Below are 24,433 nucleotides of genomic sequence, written 5' to 3'. Positions count from 1 at the left end.
ACCCGACCCCGAGCTGCAGCTCCGCTGTGATCCCGCTGCCGGGGTGCTGCGGGCTCCGCTGCTCGCTCGCTCTCTTCCCCCCCGCCCCTCTGCCACAGCCCCCCCCCCCCCTCCCCAAAGAGTTATGTCATAACAAACCTGCCCAGCTCTCACCTAGCTGAGCAGACACCACGCTTCGTTACTGGAGACCCTCCTCTTGGAATCGCCTGCTATGCAGACACGCACGCCTGTCTTCCCAGGCAACTTTTTCAGCAGCTAGCAAGCCAAAGGGAAAGCAAGAAAACATTGAGACGTCCCCCGTTTTCCAAAGGAGGCAGCGGAAAGAGCTGCAGCCCCGCTGAAAGGCACCATCTAAACCTGGAGGAGCCTCCCAGGGCACAGCCGTCCTGCGCCTTGCATCTGGGCATGACACCCCAGCCCCATGCACCCTGCCGCTGGCTCCCCATCAGCAGCCGGGAGGGAAGCAGCCCTCCCCAAAGGCGAGCACTCAGACGCTCACATCACTGACAGGACTTTATTGACTGCTCTTTGAGGATTGATGTTGCCAGGTACCACCTCGTGGTGCTGCCAAATGGCAGCTCCTGGTAATGTTTTGATTAGACATTGCCTAGTATTAGTTTCTTTTGTTAATGTGTGCTGAAAGGATGGCGAGACTGAGCGGGTACCTTAGCTTAGTGCTCCCACATATTTCAAGATTACTAAAAATGTGACTGTTTTGGTGCTGATGATGACTTCTAGAGAAGATCTTTTCTGCATCACCTGGTCCCATTTGAAACAGTGTCATGGCAAAACCTGAACCTTCTTCAGGGACCGGCAGAAATGATACAGTGCTCCCAGAAGCAGCATCAGCTAAATGATTTTCCATCCCAACTAACAACAAAGTGCCTACAGTTCGCAAGAAATTGAGCATATGATTTTTAGATAGATACCTTTCAATCCAACAGGGTTTTGGTGCCTATAACAGCCTTGCAACCCATCTGTCCCATGTCAACCATTAACCACCAGCAGCCTTCATTCATCCACTCCTTGCCCAGAGGCACCTCGCTATCTGCGTGCAGCCCTTGTACCTTTCAAACCCAGCTGGGAAAGGTGCTGATGGGTTGTGGAGCTGTGAACACCGGCACATCTTGCCACCTCCCGTTCTGTGGAGGAAAAGGCTTGGGACACAGACAGCTCACCCAGCACCTCAGCTCCGTGCACTAACAAATGCTGGCCATAAATCTGGACACTAACAGACAAAAGAAATTAAAAGAAGAAACAGAAAACTCAGAGGAGGAATAAAAAGCATCGAAACCCACCCTCCAGTCAACACCAAGGTTTTCTGCAGGCAAACGTGAGCTGGGACTGTTTCTCAGTTGATGTGGAGAACTGAGGGGGAAGCATTAAGTCTGCAGAACTCAGCAGTGTTTGAGAAGCCATAAAACAGCCAAAAGTCCTCTTAGCTAGCAACAAATACAATACCCTTTAAAATTCAGAAAGCCAGACTCAAATTTTAAGGAATCCTCTTTGTCCCACAAAAGGTAAAATGAAAGTTTACTGTTTTCTGGGAATGCATCAACATCATCTTATTCAGTGACACCAACAAAGAGTCAGGCTGCAAAGCACCACTTACTGAAGAAAAAGGAAACAAGAAATAAAGCAAATAATACTTGCAGCACAACTCTGTCCCTTTGTAGAACTTGGATCTGCAGTTTAAAACGTTTACGCCAATGCATAGGAACACCTGTCTGGAGGACTCTTGCAAAACAAAGCTGTATGAAAACAGGAAAAGATTCTGTGCCACAATATTTTGTAAATACATATAAATGTAGAACTAATTCCACACTATTTCAAGATCTCGTGCTTAAAAGCTCTTCTGTTCCTTACACTGCTGAGTAGCCTTTTAACACTGCACAAGTAACAACAAATATATTTATAACATACATAAATTTGAAACTGCTGACAATTTTGAAAGATCAGTCATTTCTCAGAGACTAAAAACTTTACAATAATTTCAAACATGTGGTTTTAATTTCCTTTTGTTCTGGACAATGACATCAGTTGTCTCGGGGGGGGGGGGGGGGGGGGGGGGGGGATGGGGGGGATGGAAAAACAAGAAAATAACCAAAACTCAGATGAAGACACTGAAAAAAAGGAAACTAACATCAAAAAGGAAACTAACATCAAAAACCCAACTGATCAGCAAGACAAGATATAAGCTGAATCAGATTTTTCAAAGGTTGCCTTTCCTATTTCCTTCTCTGCAGGTGCAGGCACCTGCTAAGTCTGGCCTGGCAACACCATTTTCCCATTCCACTTCTCTCAGTCGAGTATCTAAGGACCTGCTTTGCGCAGAGCAGACGCTGAAGTGCAACAAAGTCAAGAGAAGAAGCACCTCTCACTCCTGTGCTTCTCTCCCAGAGCCATGCATGCATTTCTGTGCCGGCAGGTTACTTTAGCTGTGTGAACAAATTAATACATAAGTATGTGGCTAACTGATCACAGCCATTTGTCAACACAGCTGCTTAATTTCAGAGCTTAGTTGTGATAAAGTTAAATGCAAGTTAGGAACAAATTTGCACGCATCTTCTGCATGCAGTTACAAACCTTCTGTTGAGATCAGAGTCTGCCAAAGCTAAGTGCTCCTCATCTCGTACAATCTATTCTGGAAAACCCAGAAAAATAGAACAAAAATTCTCTTAGAACTACCTGCCAGTCTGCACAGGGAACATACGTTAACAATTAACATCCTACTTCTCATCACCTATGAAAGGAGATTGAAGTAGACTTTGTCCTGCGGCACAGAGAACATTTTCAGAAATGTCAACAATTCCCAAAAAATGTTTTGGCAGATGGCATTACATTTTGACATCAGCGGTATCCTAACCTGAAGGAAGTCCAATTAAATGAGGCTGCTAATAAAGATAACACGAAGGCGGCAGCAGATTATACCTCTCTATTTTGCCCACGCTTATGCTGTGCACGTGCCCATAGGTGGTTTCAGTCTGAAACTCCTATTTTCTTTGACAGACCTTTTGAACTGTGGTGTTGGAAGGGGAAAACCTCCGACACCAGCCTGGTGCCTTTGACTTAGGACATTTGTTTTCTTATTTACAAAAGGGTATGGACAAACCCTTTTCATCATGTCATCATTTTCTTTTCCATGTCTAAAACATATTCTGGAGTACTACTCACTGATGTGTTTCTGGCTTGATAATAGCTCGGTAAAATTAGCAGGTTTTACGGAGCTGAAGGCACGGGAGCGAGCAGAGGCTGTACAGCAGCACCGGCCCCTGCCTGCAGCAGCTGGTGCACACCGGAGGATGGAGGAGCTCCCTCCCTCGTGGAAACCTCAGAATTTCTGCTCAAGCAGAAATTTTACTCTATGCTTGGAACTGAAAGGCACTCTGTTTCCATAAAGTATTCTTTCCCCTGAAGGGGAACTGATATTGAGATTTCAGATGACATTTATTAACAATATGAATTCAAGAGATGAATAAGACTTGGCAATAAGCCATTTGCAGGATGGAGAGAAGGCAACGGAATAACAGGACAGGCAAAATCCAACACAACCACCACCATTTAACAGCCAAGTCCCACGAGCACAGAGGAAATCCTAATAAATTTTCTCTGCTCTGGGAAGAGGAAAGGAAAATAGAGACCATCAGGGAAAGTGTATTTTGGGAGGGAAGAGTGCTGAAAATACAAACTGAATTCTTCCTTAATATAATCTACAATAATGTTAGCATTCTTGGGTGTTCAGAAGTAAAGCATCATGCTCAATGCTGCTGTAGATAAAGTCTCTTTTGCCATTCAGACATGGCACCAAATCACAATTCAGGGAGTAATGGTGGCAGTTACAATAAATTCTTGCAGACAAAGGATCAAGCCCTTACATGGAGACCAGAGCCTGCCATCAATAGTTTCCAAGCTGATAAGGGGGCTGTTGGGGCTGGTCCTGCAGCCAGCTCCATGAGCAGGGCATCCTTGGTCTTTGCCAGGGGGAAGCTCATGCATCGACCAGCGCTGAGCTGCTGGCATGGCTGCGAACTGTACTCACATGGTGCTGCCAGAGAGATTGGGTCTATAAATAACGTACATAATCCAGCCTCAAATCCATACCAAAGTAAACGGACTGAAGAGCCCCTGTCACCAAAATACCTGAACTATGTCACAAAATACCTCCTCCTGGTTTTTTCCCCACCCATGCAGTGGGAAGAGAGCTTAAAGGTTATTAGTAACAGCCTTTGGTTGGGTGGTTGGGCTGAGCTTTAATTGCTGGCAAAATGAGGGAAGGTTGCTGGGGATGCCATGGGAAAGACAAGTGGAAAAGTGAAGTTTGCATTTATTTCATAAGCAGCAAGGTTAATGATCATTCTTATTTTCTCTGACAAAGAATTTCTTCATATCGATCCAGCTCCCTCTAACAGGGATTTTATCTTTCTTCCTTTGAAAGAAAAATGCATAAAATAGATAGCAACAATGCTCAAGAATGGAAATTCAGTTGGATTAAGCTCCCAGAGTCTTTCCCTTTCTGGACACATACTGCAGAAGCCTAAAACTATCTCCAGTTGGAAGTATTTTGCCCTTTCACAGGGAACTTTCTGCACTGAGGCAGGCATGCTAGGCATCTTTCCGACAAAGGGAAGAGCCACAGGGAGAATAAGGAGAAAACACCGTGTTTACATTTACATTTTCTTTTACCTCTTGGCTTGTAAACCTGCATTAAATACAATTTCTGTATCAATATTGCATGATACCTTTCAAATCTGTTTGGAAAAAAAAACATCTTGCTGTGTATAATTAGTCATTTGCCTTACAAAAGGGAGAAACAATGTGCCTCAGACTTCCTCTCCTGCTTTTGAGCTTCTTCCTTGTGTCTAGAGACCTAATGAATTCTACTAACCCCTCGGTAACAGGAGCCCTCCTTCCTCTTCTTTTCTTTTTTCTTTATCCTAATTATATTTCCCTTCTGTCAAGCTGAGCTTTCTGTTTGCTGAATGTGTAACATGGTTTTGTAGTGAGCTGGTTGAGCACCCATCAGCCTCCTCCTAGGATGAACCCCCCAGCTCCGGCGCTGCTCCACTTGGCTTTTTGCTGAACTCCCCCTAATGAGGACTCACAGGTGAACCGGTGCGGGAGCAGCGGTGGGGAGAGGGGCACGGAGCCTGGAGTCGAAGGCAGAATACTGATGAGGATTCAAACCTGAGTTTGTGGAGCTGGGTGGTCAGACTTTTTACCGCCTTTTGACATTCTTTCAGGCTAAATATTGTATTTCCCGAGCTGGCTGTCATCTCCATCTGGCTGTTGGCTCCCGTACAGGCTGACTTGCCTTTCAGACAGCTGGCTCTGTGGCTCTCAGCTAGTTAAACAGTTTGTTGGCCAAATCCAAAACAAATTCACCTGGCTAATGAGCTTAATGGTTCTTAAGAAGATTCTGTAAATATTTTATAAAGAAATTTTCAGTTCATTTATTTAGGCATAAAATGTAAAGAGATCCTATAGGAATCTAATAAAATCTTCAGGCATACACATGCATATGGCTGGAATGACTAAAAAGAACAAAAGATTTTGCTATTTGATTCAGACAGATGTAGAATCAAGCCTAGGTTTTCCTTGCTTTATTTTAATCTAAGCTTTTTAAGTAAGCTTTTTCTGTATGTTCGCCTATTTTTAATGTACCTCTTTGCACGCTGTTCCGTCTTTGTTTTCTTAAACTTTTGCAGCAGCAGAACAGAGAAACCAACAAAAAACAATTGTCTACTTGTATTTGTTGGGTTTCTTTAATTTCCCTGGCACTCTGCTATAATAAATTTGTGCTTTGATGGCCATCTTCAGGAACAGAATTTTTAAATATTGTGTGAATTTTAGAAGGTGATTAAGAAAATGAACTCAGCAGGATGACTGCATGGGCGTAAAGGTAAGACTGGTCAGATATGCTGACAGCATTGGCATTTGAGGTCTTTATTCAGCATTTCTTGTGCAGCCAAACCTTCTGTGTGTCCAATACTGCAAACCTGAGCACACCACAGGCCCAAGCACAAACTGCAGATCAGGGTTTGAAATGCGCATGGCCAGATCCTGGGACTCCTTACAGCAGCATGTTTCTGCTGTCACCCTTTGATGGATAGCTGGAAATATTCCACGGTTACACTGTTACACTGAGCCCAGTAGGCTTAGTCTGGATTTACATCAGTGTAAAACCAAGAGCAAAATCTGACCCTCTAGATTCTTTTTACTCCTTCATAGATCCTAGCTAGGAGTCAATAGCAACATCAATAGGCCAGTAAATTTCATCATTAATTTTGGCTGGGCTGTCTACAAATGGTTTAATATTTCTTGTTTTTTTCTTTACTCAAAATATTTCCCGTAAATCTCTTTCTAATTTATATGTTTAACCCTCTTATAAAACAGGGCTTTGGTGGATTAAGACCATAAAATCAACTTACATACATTAACTGTCTTGATAGCAGGTACTTGCAGCTATAACTTTTTATAAAGCAAAATTTAATTCTTGTTTTACTATTTCATTTCAGTTCATGTCTAGAAAAACCTCCTTCTTTGGTGTGTGTTTTAAACTAATTTACCTGATACATTTGTGCAATTTTATGAAATAAATAATTTTGCGAAGCACTGTGCTGACCTATGCAATGGTCTTAGATTTTTCAATTGCATTTTAATGAGGCAAGAAGTGCAATTTTTGCCAAAGTGGAATAAAATCAGATGATACGGTCAGAAAACCAGAAAAATAGCCTAGCGGGAAAAGCTTTCCCTTTTAGCAGGAGGGAAGGGGAAGGCACATGATTTGTTCCCTGCTCGGAGCTTCGGAGCCCATCTCCCTGAGCAAGGTGGTTTCAGTGAACTCAGCATGGGTTTTGCAAAGGCTTCGGCAATGTGCTGGTAGTCAATTTAGCTTAAACTGTTGAATACATTTTGTGGCTATAGTTTGCTAATTTGGTGTCAAGGAAACCACAGAAAAATTAGATCCTGAAGTGGTGTAATTTAGTGCATCTTCTTTGACATCAATCAGGGTACACAGATTACTTCCCCTCAGGAGAGTTTAGCCAGCTAAATTTCTCACTGAGTGGTTTTTATAGCAAGGGCCAATGAAAAACTAAAAATAGCATTGCTGAGGGAATAATTTGTGTTAAAAGAAGTGTCTTGGATAGTGAGTTAAGAGGCTGTCCATTGGTTGTACTGCTTGTTTGATATTTAAAGGCAGTGGATTGACCGGCAGACTTGTGATGATTTTCAGGAAGGAAGCCACAGGGAATGGCTTCGCATCAGGATTTTTAGTGCCATCTATTGAGATGTGCCAATTTAACAGAAGATTTTATATATGTATTGTAGGTTCCATTTTTTAACTTACCGACTTTCATTGCATCCATTTGCTGCTTGGACTAGTTTCCAACCCCCTTGCAGCATGGGTCATATCAGATGGTCCTGCTACATCCACACACTATTGGGAAACAGATCAAAATCTCAGTATGGTACCTTCAAGTAGCTGGTTTCTCTCCTCTCATCTTAAAATAACTATCATAAGAGCAAATCTCCAAAGCTGGGCACAGCCCTCCAGATCTCCAGAAATGCCTTGGCAGCCAGGACAGAAACATGCCATAGCATTTTTTTATCATTGTTGCAACCACCACAGGAAAGCTCCACATGGAGCTAAATGAAGCAAAGAAGCTTCATTTAGAAGCCTAAATGAGCAAAGCTGAGTAAATAAAGGATTTCTTTAAAATTAATTAACTGAATAAAAGATTTAAAGAAACAAAACTATTTGGGGATCAGTTCCCAAAAGCGTGCTTTCCACTGCAAAGAAAGAAATGGTCTTAGATCGAATTAATCTTTCCTTTGAGAAAAGTACAGAGGTTTGTTTTGTCTACGGACTTTTCATGACTAAATGCTGGCTAATTTCTGAAGGACAAACTTCCAAAGAAAGTCCTTGACATTTGTTTTGTTGTGTTAGTTTTAACATTTCCACTTTCATTTCTTTTTATTTTTTCCCTTTTTTTTTTTTTATTTGTTTTGCTAGAGATCAGCAGCACTAGAGGAAGAAGAGAAAATTTGACCCCAATTCTTCTACAAATTTCATTTACAAATTTCTTTCCAGAAACTGTTTGTGACTGCAAATGTGCAAAAGTACCCCGAAGCATCCAAATTTTACTTCAGTCTTTCAAACACAGGACACAGTTTCTCCAAACCTTGTTTCTGCTGTTTTCCCCAAAACACACATATTTTTAAACCAATGTGTAATTTTCTTAACTTAATCTTTTGGTTAACAGATCATTTGGATAGAAAATATTATAATCTCAGTGTACATTTTCTTTAATAAATTGTGGAGTTAACTTATGGAGGGTGTTTAATTTACATAACTTAAATCTGCAAAATATTTAACGTGAAGTGTCTATTCAGGTCTAGTATTTGTAGTTCACAATTGATAGTGGGTTAGAAAATGAGTAAATGAGTCTTTTTATCAGAGAAAGGAAATACTACTGTGTAACTTACCCAACTATTCAGGCAGCTTGAATAATAAATCTCTTACTGTACCGGTGACACTTGGTTGCCTGCTCGAGGATTCAGGACCAAATTTCACTTTCTTTTGTATCTGTACCATTACCTAAAGTGGTCTAGAAGTAAAGCTTAATACACAATTTTAGAAGAAAGGATGCAGGATGCTTGGGTTTGGGGTTTTTTTTTTTCATTTCTCTCTGACATCAATAGTTGGTATAATGATTTTCAGCTGTAATTTAGCAACACAGAGAAAAATGTAAAGTATGAGTAACCTAACCTTTGTAGCAGATGGGAATTTATTAATCTGGTTAAATGTTGTGATGATTTTTAATCAAAGCAATGCCATGCAAGACATCCAAAACTTTCTTCCAAGGTTTACTTCCCTCCAGCAAGCCCAACCAGTGCTTCTCCTGTGCCTCTCTAAAACAGAATCCCAACAGGAAAACATTTTTCTCCTTGGTCAGGTGTTTAAAACATAGTTTAAGTGATTTCACATCTGAGATTTCTGTTTGTGTGTCCCTATAAATGTTTAAAACTGCTCTTGTCACAGAAATTACGTGACAAGAAAAACAGTGGGGATTACAATGTTTTGCTCTGCTATTTTTTGTTTGGTTTGGTTTTTTGCAGGAGACAGCTATACATAAGCAGTCATTCCCCAGGTGTTTATACTAGACTCCTCCAAATAAGCCTGTTGAAGTAGCATACATGGATGAGGACAAAAAATCCCTAAACGCTGACGTTTGAATGAAATATTAAGACCATGTTAGATACATCCTTATTTTTCAGCACTCAGCCCTCTATAAAGCTCGACACCACATTTGCAGTGTTCCTCTGCACTGTGCATACATCACTACCGCAGTACAGAAGCATTAATTTTTCTTTTCCATCTCCCATCCTTCCATTTCTTCTTAACCTGAAAATTGTGCCAGCAGTATGAAGGGTAAAACACATTCCCTATGTGTCCTGCAAGGTTTGTCCATTAAACCAAAAGATAAATCCTCACAATTGCTCGTGAATAGCATTTTTCACTATTATTTGTAAGTGTACGTGATGTTTTGCAAACCACACCCACAGAAAATATCCTGGAAATCATGCACTTACCATCAAGGACCAACCAAGAGGATACCATGGAAGATGATCAGGCAGGGCACGGGAAGCACAGCACTGCAGGAGCTGGGCTAGAAGTCTTCCTTCAAATCCCCTCCAAACTTTCTAAGGAAAGCAAATTTATCCCAGAGTACCCCAACATTGTATAATTAACTACATGTAATCTAGAACTTATAGGTGAACTGCAGCCACCTCTGGGATAGAAAAAGATCAAGTTTTTAAAAATATTTTTCCATTAAGTTTGAATAATTTCCTGAATGTGTCACTGAGTAATTTTTAACCAGACCTTTCTCATTCTGTCCAAGCAAAGCTGTCAAGAACAATAAATACCTGTTTTCTTGGTTGTAGTGAATGCTTCAAAAAGATGCAAGAAAGAAAACAATATATATATTTCACAGCCAAGGAAACAAGTCTATCAAATGCACAGATTTCTCTCCCTTGGGCTGGTGGGTGTCTTTCCCAGGTGACAATCTGCTGTCATTTTTTTAACCCTCTTTCTTAAGAAAATGAGGCTCCTGAGCTCACATTCTGTCTTTCTCTTGGGCCTCAGGTAATAACTTCCAGAAATATTAAACTCTGCAAAAAATTGTGACCTCTCCATCTTTTCCATCATCAGAGATATTCAAAACCCCACCAGACAGTCTTGGGCACCCTGCTCTGGAGTAAATGACTTCCAGAGGTGCCTTCCAGCCTCCATCACTTGTTCTGTTAAAACTCTTTTTTTTCTCTCCTGCCCTCTCCAATGAAGCTATCAAAATATGTAAAAGAAATAATATATATATTTTTTAAAAAAAAACAACAACAGAAAAAAATTAAACAAATGCCTAAACAGTAAGTACTTCTGAAGAGTTAATAGCATTCAGTAATCACTCTGAGGCCAAAGTACTTGGCAAGGGTGTCCTTCTCTGAGACTTCCATTCCAAAAGTCATTTCTTAACATGCAGTGTCCTGTTTCCCAGTGTTATGCCATCCCAATCTACGAGATTTTCAGCCTGAAACATTGGCTGTCTTTCAGCAGACAACAAAATTTCACTGGCTGCCTTGCACTGAGCTTTCTCTATGGCTGCTCAAAGTTTTTCTACAGGATATTAAGGTTCACCTTGATGAACTCAAACAGCTATCTGAGTCTCAAAAGATTCAGGTGAAAAAGCTTGAACACAGAAGCTGTTTTCTGCAAGTATTCCAGCCCTTTGAGGAGGGTATCAAAACAGCCTCCCTGCTTGCAGAAAGGGAGAGATAAATTGATAGAAAGGATTTACTCACCTAAAACACAGGTTCTGCATAACTTTTGTGCATTTGGTCCCCAGAACTGGATCCAAAATCTGGGTGTAGTCACCATGTTCACAGAAATCAGGGTCTGGGGTTTCTAGCTTTTCAGCCTATAGTCGAAAGCCTTTTCTTTGAGACAGGTAGATATGAGGGCTGGCGCCTCTGCCAGCGGTGGTTCTGTATTTTAACCAACAGGTTTTGATAGAAAAATACACAAACGTTTCTTGAAATAGTGCCTGGCCCTTAAGTTTCCTCCTTCCAACCGACTGTCCGCATCTCTGGACAGTCCTGTGCTATGCACAGCTCAGTTTAACACTTGACAGTTTTTGCACAGCTGCAAGGGGAAGAGGTGGGAAGGACTGAAGTGAATCACAACTGTTGTCTGAATTTCATTCCCTAAAATGTCTGTTTTGCCCAGAACACCCACGCGGCCTCAGCACAATCGGTGCCTTTACAGGAGAGGCTGCGAGAGCCAGAGGATCATCCGTCAGCTTGGCGTGCCACAGGCTGGCTCCGCGCAGCTGCTCCATCAAATGTGTCTCTTCAGCTTGGAGAGCAGAGTCATCGCAGCTGGGTTGTCCTTTAGCAGGGCAAGTTCAGTAAATCCGTAATCAAAAGGATTTTGGTTGGGTTTAATTTTCCTAATCAGCTTAATTCCTGACAACAAAGTGAGACATCAGATTGCTTTAAATGGCAAGATTCCAAATAACAAACCAATTTAAGCATCAATGACAGCAACTTGGGATATTATCTAGGAATTATTTACTGTCTGAGACAATTTCCTGTTTTGAAATTGAATCAAGCAAATTTCTACTTATAAAAACATCCTTTCAGACCAAGTCCTGTAGAGCTTGTTCAGGAAAATTTCTAGGAGCTACAAGAATTTTGGTATAAATATGCTCAGATAGTACTTGATCTTTATGGACAATAACCTTTAGGGTTATTTTCTTTTTGTAGTGAGCAAATGACATCACCATAGCATACAGCACCAGTTATCTATCCTTGTGCAAGCAGAAAAGTCTCAATTATTTATGTTTCGAAACACATTGCAGCATTTTTAAATTGCAACCAGAGACTTAAAATCTGCACCTGAAACCTTTCGTTTCAAATGTCTTATTTGTAAAATGAGCATAAAGCAATATTTACCTACTTCATAGTTTTCTGTTGTTTAATTACTGCTGACTGTCCTTGACTAAAATATTCTCAATGGGCAAAATTCATCCCTGGGTAAATAAGCAGCAAGTGTAAGGCTTAAGCACATTTAGCAGTCCCTGCAATCATTTCAATGTATACCCAAGGAAGTGCAGTCTGCTGCTTAGACTTATTGCATCAGCTGCAGTAATATGCTGTGCCATGAAATACTCAAGTTAATGCTCAATAAAATCTTATTTGCACAAAGTATTCATACCTGCATGAGCCCGAGTTAGAGCTGTCATTCAAAGGCTCTTCCTTCTTTGTTACTTCGGGAATAAAGTAGATGGTTCAACTTTTGGTACTTTCTACTTGGGCAGTGAGCAGCAACAGTGAAAAGATTTGCATTTAGTTTGGTAAGAAAACTTAACAGTCGAGCATTTTGGCAGTCTGGAAACATCTTTTAAATCAGGGAATGAAATCTTGGTTCTATGAATATCCACAGCAAAACTTCTGTGAGCAATGCAGGGAAGGATCTCACCAAGAGCTTGCTGAGTCCCTGTTTGAGTCAGAGCACTTCAGCACTTCATCAAAGCAGCCCCTCAGTTTGATTTTTTTAATATATTCTTCTTTAAGGCGAGCAGCTTGATATTAGTTTGTGGTTTTGAGTCATTAGCAGCACCTTCTTAAGCACAGGAGTGAGTATTTTCTAAGAATACTTTCAGGCTTTAGTGGTACAGTGGATGCCCAACAGGTTCCCTTTTAAAGACCCCATGTTTTTATTTGCTTTGTCTAACACAATTTTTTCTTCTCCTACAATCGGTGTTTTGTATTTGAAAAGCATTAATTCAAACTAGGAGACCATCATACATAAGTGACTTCAAAGCCTTTATGCATAGAACACCTTCCAAGTGACCACAATTTTGATTTTTCTTTTATAAAAAATTCATTTATAAAAATTAGCAGGTGCACTCTGCCTGTTGCCCGGCAGTTCAAATCAGAAAGGAGAAAAAAAAACTGGAAAGAAAAGGATAGCCATTGCCTTAGGATATAATTGTCCGTTTGTGAAAGTTAAATTTTTCCCACTGAGTCTATTGCTGGACAATCTCAACTCTTTACATTTTTTGGTTTGAAGAAACTCTGGGAAAATTTCTACCTCTGGGGGAAAATATTTGTATTTCAGACAGCGAATTCATTGAAAGCCCTTGTGAGTGCTGGTACACATGTTACACCAGCCCCTCTGGGAGCTCAAGTCAGTGCAGTGACCCGTGCCTGTCCAAGCTCCATTTCTTACCGCGTTTCTTGGGGCAGATCTGAGCACACTGAGACACTGGGCAAGTGGATAAAGCCAGGGATTCCCATCGGGAGCTCCAGTCCCAGAGTATGGGGCTTCTCTCAGGCACGCTTTTGCTGAAGACAGCTCATGTCTAATATGAGATCCAGAAATCAGCTTTCCTGTCCTCACTGAAGTGGCACACATAGCAGCAGCAGTGTGAATTTTAAAGAAACACACTATCAAAAGAGAGATGATCCTCCTGGAGCAAGGGGCCCTTACACAGCTGAGCTGTCACGAAAGAAAAATCAGGGCAGTGTCCGACCCACAGCCTTACTTCACACAACCAAATATTGGTGCTAACTTTACCGAGCACAACTACTCATATAACATCATCATTACGCTTTCATATTTCATAATATGCAAAACATCAGCTTTCTGGGGTTTATAGGGAAACAAACAACCCAGGTGTAAAAATACTAAAGTTCCTGCAGGTTGCTACTTGCCGGAGTGCTCCCAGTTGTATTTGTTTCCACAGACTGAAGGCTTACCTGACACTGTGACTTTTATGACTACAGGTCTGCAGGATAAAACCGTCAGCTGCCAAGGGAGGGTTCCAAGGACATTGTCCGCACAGAGGCTTAGCGCTTGTCTATGCAATTCCAAGTAAACGTTGAGGTCTAGCAATTATCACTCTATCTCACTAAAAGTTAGCAATGCAGTTGACTCTAGGAGACCCAGTCTTATGCAAAATAATACTTGGGAAAAAAGAATGAGATTGGGAACAAGGTCTATTTATTTACTTTTACATATAAATCAGGAGACCTCTGAAACTCACAGGCACTGAAGGAATAGCTTGTTTGAGAAAACTTAAACATGTCTCCTCAGTCAGCTCCCACTCCATAGGAAAGCTCCGTGCTCTCTGAAGGGGCTAGAACATCTTGCCAAGAAGGTATTTGGACATTAATTTTTTAAATTAATGCTTCAGGATATTCACACAAAGACACAGATATCAACTACTGTGTAGAATATATTTTTAATTGGTAGAGGCCATGCCAGCTGAGCTATAAAACAAGTACAAGCTGTTAGATATAATAATAGAGAAAAAGTGCTAGGGGAAAATAGTGAGTCATGGAAAAATTAAAAAAAAAAAAAAAAAGAAAAAGAGAGAGAGAGAGAGAAAGCTAGTTAAAGGAGACTTCCCAGGACTCCTGAGCTAAGGTAATGGTAGAAAAACATGAAACTTATCATGACCATCACGAATACTGTTCAGGGATGCAGGGATCTTGATACCATGGAAATGGCACTTGTATTCAGGATTATCTTACATGATTCACATATAAATGAAGATGGTTCAGATTTTGGAGCAGTAACAACGCACATCAAAAACTGCAAATGTTGTTTACAGTGCACATACATGCACTGTATACGGCATTGTGATATAGATGCAAGAAATTAACAAGGAATTTAATTTTCCTCTTTCTGTCAGAAGTGAGTGATGCAAGCCTTAGGTTCTGGTACATAGATAGCTGCCACTGATTTCAGCGTCAACCAGATGTCACTGCTCTGACGCTGACTTGAGGCAAATGCAGCCAACATGTTTTCTATAAAATTAAATCCCTTTATTTGCATCTGTAAATAATTTTCCGTAAAATAAGTACCAGGGGTACTAACTTTGCTATTTGCTTTTTATTTTATTCCTTTTGCCTCTGAGAAACACAACTGCATGTCCTTAACTGGAAGCATAGTCCTGACAAGACTGTTGAGAAGCCAAACAGATGCACTTTGTTAGTGCAGACCTGCAAGAGCCTGCGGACGGCAGCACCACGGGCGGTACAAAGCCGAGGGGACCCACTGGGTGCTATGCTGCTGCTGCAATGCACAGCTCTAGCTCAGCACCCTCTACCTCACACAAGACAGTTTGTATACATATGACAGGTAGGCGCCTGGCAGGTGATAGTGAGCATACCAAATGCATAGTCTGTTGAGCCTCTTCCTCAAAGATCTCAGGCATCCTCTAAGACGAGGGGTGGATGGAAGGCAGAAGTGGAGCAGCGGCATTCACAGCTGGGGCCAGGTTTGCTTCTCACAGAGCTGGAACAACAGTTGTTTCTTTGCTCATCAGTGCACTCGCTCAACACCTGATGCCACCTCTTGAAGGCATCTCACTGGGGTTATCATTCACTGGTCTGGAACGAGGTGCTGCCTGCTCAGTGCACATTTTGGCCAGAGCACTCCTTTAAATAGGAGGATTACAAGGATTTGAATCCTTCAGGGCAGGATTCCCTTTCCTCAGTGACTCCTCAAAATACAGGTGGGAACTATCATTTTAAAACAGCACGTATGATCCCTGCTCATTTCTTTGACACAGAAGTTGTACGCTCCTGCCCTTGGGAGCGGATTTGGCTTCCAAACAGGAGCACCCCTGGAGGGCAGGGGTTCAGCTGCAGCCCCTCAGCAGCTTTAGAGAGATTGATGTGGAAAGAAGCCCTTGCCTTTGTGGTGGTGGACACAGCTGCAGGAATGCTTTGCTGCCTTTTCATACAGGGATGTGCTGCCAGTCCTGGCACAGCAGAAGTTAGGAGCTCCCAGGAACCACAGCCTGCAATGCCTTTGAAAGTACTGAGGCCAAGACAAGAAAAAAATCTTGGGCTGCTTCTATCCCTGCTTTCCAGACAGTGCCCAAGAGTCTCTGTATTCCTGCTGGTTGTCCTTTACCGTCTGACATGACCAGCACTAAAAATCTACACATTGCAGCACCCACCTGGTGGGTGTCTGGGTTCGTTACGGACCTTTCCCTAAATCCCTAGATGTTCAGCAGTGCTCATGTCTAGAACAGCAAATGAAACGCTGGATATAGAGAATTTTTATATGCCAGCCGAGAGGGGGTTGTGATAATGTAATTTTTAGATGTAGGTGCTTCTAAGCCTTTCAGAGGAGTCAGCCCTAACTCCTTTTAGCGCTGAAGTCAGAGAGTGTTCAGCATTTCTGTCAAAGCCCAAACACTGTGAGACCTGGGCAGTCAGACCTAAATTAAGTCAGGTAATACACTTTTTCTCAAACACCGTTTGCAAAACTGGTAGAGAAAATGCCAAATTTTGTCAATGACATTTTAGAACAATTTTCTGCTTTCAATGTTAAGAACATCCATTTTGTCTTTGCATTTATAGGTCTCCTTTTCTTCTTGTATATTTGAGCTCCAGATAATTATTCTAATTAAAAATATGTAAAAGCAAGCAAATGCAACAGAAGTATTTTCTCGTTTGAAAACTATGGATAATTACCTCCAGCATCCATTACTTAGATGCCCCATGACGCATTTTTATTTTGTTTCTCTGATATTTTTCTCTTCTTTTTCTCTTTCTGCCAATGCAAATCTTACATATTGATTGACTTCTATAGTATTTTACCTGAATGCATGACATTAGCCATTAAAAGCTCTATTTTACTGTACTACTCTGGGGGTGGCGGGAGGGGTACACAAAACAGCCAGCCAGACACTTTCTCAATTATGTATTAAGGCTGCAATGCTTTAATACCAGAAAGACAAACAAGAATTTTCACTAAATATTCTCCTCTGTGGGTAACAGCTCCCCATTTCTTTATAAAACTTGTAAAGTATCATTTAGAAAACTACAGCAAAAGTAATTAAAAATCAGATGAACATGCACGAACTTATTCATTGACAATAATAGCTAAAACTCAACTCATTCAGAAAGTTGGGTATCAAAGGATAAGATTAAAAAGAGAAATTAAAAAATGTTAATAGTGCCTCCTTTATAAATATACAGGCATCTCAAGGTACAAAAGCACATACATCAGAAAAAATGAGGGAGAGACTTATAAGTGATCTGCAATCCTACAGGTCAAATAGCACTTACAAATTACATATTATAAATTTAATATCTCTCAAAATCAAGGTACACTGTGTACAGACTATATGCCGTCTATGTGCTATTTATTAGTAGAGAAACTTTCAAGCCAATTAACTTAAAGATTGTTTTCTGGGCTTCTCTTTCCCTCACCTCTTTGTAAGATGTGTGTTGTTCTTATGGTGCGACTTCAGCACAGGCCTTCCTAAACTCACTAATGAATGAAGATACCCAGCCAAATAGCTCCTGAGAGTCTAGGTCTTGTGGCTCCCCAAATTTTACCTGTAAATTTGAAAGAGAAGAATATTTTAAATTAGTATAACCAAACTAATCTAAACCATGTCCACTATCTTAATGAAATTAAAAGAGCAAGACGAAAGTTAAATACGTTCATTAATAATAATATTAATACTGCCAAAAACTTAGAGCTAGCTAAAATCTCCAGCAAGCTGAGATGCAAACCATTCCAAGTAAAAGTGGCCCCAGGAGCGGTCACTGAATCACCTCAGTAACCTGCGTTTCTGTATAACTCAGTCTCTTTGGCTGAACTACAGATCTCCAGCTGAAGAGGAGAAAAATCAGTAAATCATGACATTTTCTGGCTCTGCAGTTTGTTAGATAAACCCATTCATAAAAGGTAATGCATACATTAGGGGAATGGTTTACATTCCACAGTAGGCACGGTAGCAGCACGTTCAAGCCAAAAAGTTTTCCTTTTCTGTCATTTTGCTTTGCAAACAAACAAAACTATTCACAGGGAAGCAGACATTTTGGGGAGAAGAAGTAATCTGTCAGAGAGCCGCCTTTCCTTGTTCTTTCCTTCACCTGAAAACGGTGAACAGATGGAAAGTTTTTGAAAAAGACATGAACAATATTGACATTGTGTCTGCTCTGCTATAAAAACAGAAGTGAAAGGCAGTCGTACCACAAAGTTCAGTACTAAGAGAGCAATTCCTGCATTAATTAAAATCACTTCCACATATGTTCTCCAGTTCCAGGATAGGAAAGGATTTTTGATATTAAATCTGTTGCTAAGGTTTAATTCCAGAGGTTTGTCATCATTTTCAAAGATTCCCCCTTAATGGGATCAATGAGTTAAAGAACGTAGCTCTGCCTGCAACCACTTTCTAATTGAGCAGAACAAATTTCAAGAACGTGCTCCAAAAGCCTCATCAAAAAATTTCAAAAGGCATCTTGTGCTACGACAAGTTGTTATCTTGGCTGTAAGTGAGAGCTGCTCTGTACCAGGGGGATACAACTCTCCCAAGGCCGAGCAGTGATGAAGTTGTATTGCAGGATTTCAGATCGCAACTGAAATACACCGAAGGGTTTGGACAGGTACGTGTCGTTACCTACACGTGTTCACCTGGACATCATCTACCCTTCTTAGGAGCAACTCCTCTGCCTGCAAATCAGCAACACAGTAAAAACAACCACTTGCATATAATCCCATCACAAAAACTTTAACATTAACCAGTGACACCTGATTAATAGTTTTGCTTGTTGTCTTCCTAATTGCACCTCCTGGGTGCTCCAAGCCCTTGATCTTTGGCACGCCTCGCCACTCACCCATGGTGTACCATCAGTTAAACAGTAATGAGAGAAGCATTTCCTGGAGCTAATGACCATCTGTGAGAAGTTGATAGCCCACAGCTATACCACAGGCAGCTATCCCCAATTTATTGTTCATCCCATAGAAGTGTCACATGCCAAGGTCATTATTGACTTTATAAGCAGAATATAAAATCATAAAGGTAGGCCTGTGGATTTTTGTTTTATGTGAAACATGATCTCCATGGCTACCTACAACACATTTCCAGATGAAATATTCCCCCAGGTAAGCTGGTTTATTCCTTCCTAGTGCTATTGAGATGATAGTCTGGTCTTTGATCACCCATCCTATCTTATGTTTGCTTTACATTTTTGCCGCTTTATAAATATGCAAAAAGATCTGCCTAGAAATGACATTATTCAGAAGAAAAAAAAATCCATTCTAAGGGAGAGAAATACATTAAATGCCTAACTTTAGAGAATAATGGGGAAGGATGACAAAACCAGTTGGGTTAAAACTTGAGGAAACTTCCACCTACATGGAAAATGAAATCCTCTTCAGATGCAAATAAGAGCCTCAGATGAGAGTTTCCAACAGAAGAAAGGCAAGGAAAGAGCTGCACACATACACGTGTGGCACAGCGTCACCTGTGTAATGCCTCCTGGCTGAGGGTACACAGCTGGAGGGCAACCGCCTGTGCAGGAGGGGTATGGCAGAGGTGCACATTCAGGAGGGCACAGCCAGCGCTCACTGGGCATGACACCACATGCAAGCAGCACCAGCCACGCAACACTAATTCCCTGCTGAGGATGACTTTTAGGTAAAATGGGTCAGATTCTTCAATACCCCATGCAAGTGCCCCCTAGCCCAAGGTTTTACAGCACAGATCATCTCATGTCTAAATTTGCTGCATACTTTTCAACCATTTCCACTCATCTAACTTGATTGTAAATTCTCTTTTTTTCCACTATTTTTTCCACCTTTTTTTTCTTCTTGCTTTATTCCAGTCCCGCAACCTTTTTTGAAGGTCTGGTACAAACTTCTTGGTCTGTGTGCTACATACAAATTTGGCTTGCTACACTGAGGTGTTTTTCCTATTTTTTTAAAGGCTGCAAGAGACACAAAGAAATGCTGCACGCTGGTACAATATTGCTTTTAGTACATTAGTAATTAAATTTCCTTGGTCAAACATCTTGCTAATCTTCTGTCTGTTCAGATAGCTCCCCAAAGGTCTTCCTGGCTGCATCTTCTGCACAACATTTGCCTGTCATAAAACTTCTGTACTTTTAATCTCTCACCCCCATAAAAAAAAGAAAAGAAAAAAAAAAACCACACACACAGAACAAAACCTACAACCATCAGTTAAAACCATGTCCTAATCACAAGACCAGGAAGCAGTTATTCCAGTTTCAGAGATTAGCACTGCATTTCAGCAAATCTGTCCCTTTCCTTAAAGCCTCCTAGTGTGACTATCTGCCGGAGAATACTGTTCCCATAGCAGAGACCTCCTGAGTTTCTATCACACTCCAAGAGCATTGTACTAAACGAGGAATGTACATGCTATGTTGTTAAAAATTGCAGCGTGGAGCTTTTATCATTCATTCTGGTGTGACCCTCTGACCCAAAAAAACATTTTCTAGTGTATTGGACCTAGATGGGTTGCTTCTGTTTAGAGGAAAAAATGATTAAGAAAACTAGGTGCTTCTCCAGTGCAAGTGTGGGTGAATAGAACAGGAACAAACAAGAACAGATGGTTTCTTTATCAGAAATCTTCTGCTGGAGCTTCCTTTCTGCTCTGCTCATTTAGAGATCTGTGCTGCTACTAACAACTCTATCCCAGTGTCCCTCCCACCCGAATACCAGTAGCTAAATCAGTGCCCTGGACTATAAGCTTGTCACTTTCAGAAACCCTCAGCCCAAGTAACAGATTTGCAGCTGTCTACCAGCCAAAGACACCATTGCTAGTAGGAACCAGAAAACACCGGGTTTTCTCTAACGTTTTCTATAACGCATTGAAAACATTCAACAGTTACACTCACTGAATTTATAAAGTTGATGAACATCCACTTTTCTTTTTGATATTTGGGCCACAGACCCTTTAAAAAGCAGGCTGTAAGACCTCAAGAAAAATAAAAGTCAGATTTTCATTCAAAACTTTCCACCACTGTTAGATGTTATTTCCTCCCCCCAGTTTCTGCGGACAGTATAACTGTAGAGCATGTGGAAGTATGGGAAGATCTTGCAGTTCTTTCTTCCCCTCCCCCCTTTATTTTTCTATAAAGAAATGTAGATTTATTTGCATTGCATTTAAATATGGTATGTACCAGTATGTTGCTATAAAGCTTCTTCATTTCATCACATCTTTTTGACAGCTGGGATAGATCCCCTTCATATTTCTGAATTAAATCCTGTAATAAAATAAAACTTCTTAATTTGGTATAGGAGCATAATATTAAAGCAGGAATTAAACAGCAGTGAAAACAAGATAATTCAAGTCAAAATTTTCATGTCACAAAAATTTCACATTTCACAAAAGATAAGCATACATCAAGTGCACAGATTTCCTTGCAAGTATTAAGACATCAAAGACCAAAAAAAAGAAACATCAATGTTAGAAATTTTTTTTACTCTATCATCCAATGGCACTACCTAAATCTATTAAAATGGGCAGAACTAGATAAACATCATAAGGTCCCAATTTCCACCCGCATTTGGCATAGTCGAGCCTTTCTGCATGTGGAGCAAACACTCCCAGTTGCTGGTTCTTAAGGAGACAGAAACAGGGCCTTAGAAACTTAACTTTTGAAATAATTCTTAATCGTGGTTCCTTTGTAACCTATGTGGTTTTGACAATATGTATTGAAGCAGCACGCTGTTGAGGTGTTCCAAGGGAGAAGGGAATATATGGATTGAGCAGACGCTGGCACTACCCAGTGCAGAGGGACCCGGGGCAGCAGAGATGAACACGTGCACACCACAGAGCGGGGAATGCCTGCACTGGAAGTAGCCCTGTTCACAACCAGCACAGCAGTGCCATCGAGAATCAGTTAACTCGTCTGTACCTGAGAAAGCCCTGTGTGTGACTCTGCCGGCTCCTGGCCAGAACTGGGCTTCCTACAGCCTGCTCAGCTGCCTCTCAAACTGTCACGCTCACTAGCATGGGCAGAATCATCTTAGACCAACCTGTATTCACAATTCAGGCATGCCCTTGGGTGGTCGCTTTTCCTAAGTAACAAGTGATAGGAGACAAGAAGAAATGGCTTCAAGTTGTACCGGGGGGATTAGGTTGGATATTAGGAAAAATTTCTCCACCGAAAGGGTTGTCCAGCATTGGAACAGGCTGCCCAGGGACGTGGTGGTGGTGTCGCCATCCCTGGAGATATTTCAAAGATGCATATGTGGCACTTGGGGACATGGTTTAGTGGTGGACGTGGCAGTGCTGGGTTAACGACTGGACTCGATGATCTTAAAGATCTTTTCCAACCTAAATGATTCTGTGATTCTCTATGTTATTTTCCTTTCTGTCTGAGGACAGAGAAAATTATTACAAATTCATATATACTTTAAAGTTGCTATTATTCCAAAGTGCTTATCATGGGCAACCGTGGGGCTACCTGGTCCTCATCCACTCCAGCCCATTTGCCTGTGAAGCAAAAGCAAGAGATGCCAAAATTCTGCAAAACCCTTCCAATGCTGCAGCTTATAGTATGAGACATTATCAAAGGGGAATAAAAGGCCACTTTCCCTCAGATACTCCTGGCTCTCTTGTCAGGGCAGGTCTCAGCACAAACCAAGCAGATTACTCATCTTTTACCTCCAGCCCACAACAAGGTTATAACAACGTTACCTTTAGTTCCTTGCAGAACTGTGACTCCTGGGGTGTTGCCTTGATTGTCTTGGGTTTAAGAAGCCGTCTCCACTGAATAATGTTTTCCAATTCTTTTTTTAAAACTAACAAAAGAAAAGCAAATGAGAAATTTTACTAGCATGCACTTGTGCCCAAAGGACTGCAAATGCCTAATCTAGGACACCTGGAAAATTTAGGAAAATATGGGTCTATAATATATTCATCTAGGAATATTAATTTCTGTTTTGGAATAGAAATCCTAAAAGAGGCACGGGGCTTATGGCAAAAAGTAGTACGTGATGACATCACAGCAACCACAGAATAACGAAGAGGTCAATAGTATGGTTATGCAGCAGCTGAAAATCTGACTGTTCCTAGCTGTGAGCATCAGGATTAGCAATGAAAATAACATTCTTCAACCCTACGTTTTTCTGTAGGAAGTTCAGGGTTCCTTTAAAGATAAAAGAACAACAATTCTACTCTATCTAACAGTAAGAAATCATGTCAGTTGGCCCTAAGCACTACATTGGGACTGCTACTGTGGGAGCTCTTGTGGTGTGAAATGTGGGGAGAAGAGGATATAGCCTTGGCTCCAGGGCTTTGGTCCTGAACTGGCCCAGGCTGCAGTCTGGTATCCTCCTCCTCTTGTGCTTCCAGTAAATGAGCTCCAGGATGTGCCTCGAACCACGGGATGAGAAAGGTGAGAAGTGGCATTTGCTCCATCTCTTTCCCTCTCTGCCCTGCCTGATGGGACTCAGAAGATACAAGTGACTATGCTGGCCCCCATCAGGAATCCACGGAGGGAGGAGGCCAGTCAATCTCCTCAAGTTCCCATGATTCACCTCCTTTGACAGCTCGCAAAAGTTTCTGGTACTGTGCCCATTGTACCGCTTTACCCATGACTTTCCAAAATTGTCTTTAAAATATTTAGTGATTTTGAATTGCTACCAACACTGTCCCCAGTGAAGAACACAAGTGACTGAAGGTAAATACTGTTATTTTTAGTTACTTATGCCTCCTAAAAAGTTGATTGGAATTTCTTGGAACAGAATAAAAGCACACTTTAGTAGCCTCAAGCTACATGCCTGGCTGACTCCCAAAGCCCAGCAGAATAGGTACAAGGGTTTTTCAAAGAGAAAGCTGAGAGCAACTGTCATTCAGGTATCAAATGTCAGTCAGAGGCTGAAATATGATATATTGGTCTGTAGTTACAGTTAACACCCATGCCACATTTTCAAAGGATAGATTTTTATAAACTTTCAACATAACGCAAGTCATTTTCATCCACATGTACACCTTCTCTATCAGCTCCCCAAGGGTTCAATCCAAAACCCACAGAATTCGCTGGTCAGCTTATGATACCGTTCAACAGCAAATTGCAAACATTTCCCAAAATTTACCTTACATTTGAACAACCTTATTGCCTCCCCTCCTGTCGACTTCACGAACATTGGACTCCTTTCTAGAAAAGGAGATCAGTTTGGTTCTTGAATTTCAGGAAGGTTTCTCCTGCTGCACTGCCTGCTCCCAGAGACTCCGCCACAGCTGGAACTTTGACGGAGCACTTGTATCACTTAACATTTGTAGTTTATGATAAACTCTATTTACCATGGGCAGTATATTTTTTTTATTTCTAAACCACCTGGACACACTTCCATTATTTTTTTTTATATATTTCACAGTAATGTGGCAGATTAAGTATCACCATAGCAACACTTTACCTCAATGTTTTGAACCTTTACCACCTTTTACAAACTATAGAAGTGCAATGAAAACCTGTTCCAAATGACTGCACAACATATGAAAATCTTTCTCTGAATTTAGAAACCACATTTACATACCATCAACTTCAGCACAGAGGCCCTTCATGGAAGCTAGAAAGGAAGAGA

The 24,433-nt window shown here is 41.1% G+C and overlaps 1 protein-coding gene across 1 annotated transcript in view; it reads right to left on the bottom strand.

Moving 5' to 3' along the window:
* Positions 1 to 14,638: 14,638 nt before the first annotated feature.
* Positions 14,639 to 24,433, bottom strand: part of LOC121094842 (formin-F-like) — a 34,595-nt gene continuing 24,800 nt past the window's right edge. The window contains exons 14-18 of the mRNA XM_040608914.1: positions 24,386 to 24,418; positions 22,545 to 22,648; positions 21,022 to 21,105; positions 17,299 to 17,427; positions 14,639 to 15,367 (exon numbers count right to left, since the gene is read on the bottom strand). Coding sequence (XP_040464848.1) covers positions 17,323 to 17,427; positions 21,022 to 21,105; positions 22,545 to 22,648; positions 24,386 to 24,418 — 326 coding nt within the window. The 3' untranslated portion in view covers positions 14,639 to 15,367; positions 17,299 to 17,322. The remainder of the gene's footprint in view (positions 15,368 to 17,298; positions 17,428 to 21,021; positions 21,106 to 22,544; positions 22,649 to 24,385; positions 24,419 to 24,433) is intronic.

Source organism: Falco naumanni, chromosome 10 (genome assembly GCF_017639655.2).
Source record: "Falco naumanni isolate bFalNau1 chromosome 10, bFalNau1.pat, whole genome shotgun sequence".
NCBI lineage: Eukaryota > Metazoa > Chordata > Aves > Falconiformes > Falconidae > Falco > Falco naumanni.
The sequence above is the reverse complement of the archived record's forward strand: the minus strand, read 5'-3'. Positions and strand labels throughout refer to the sequence as shown.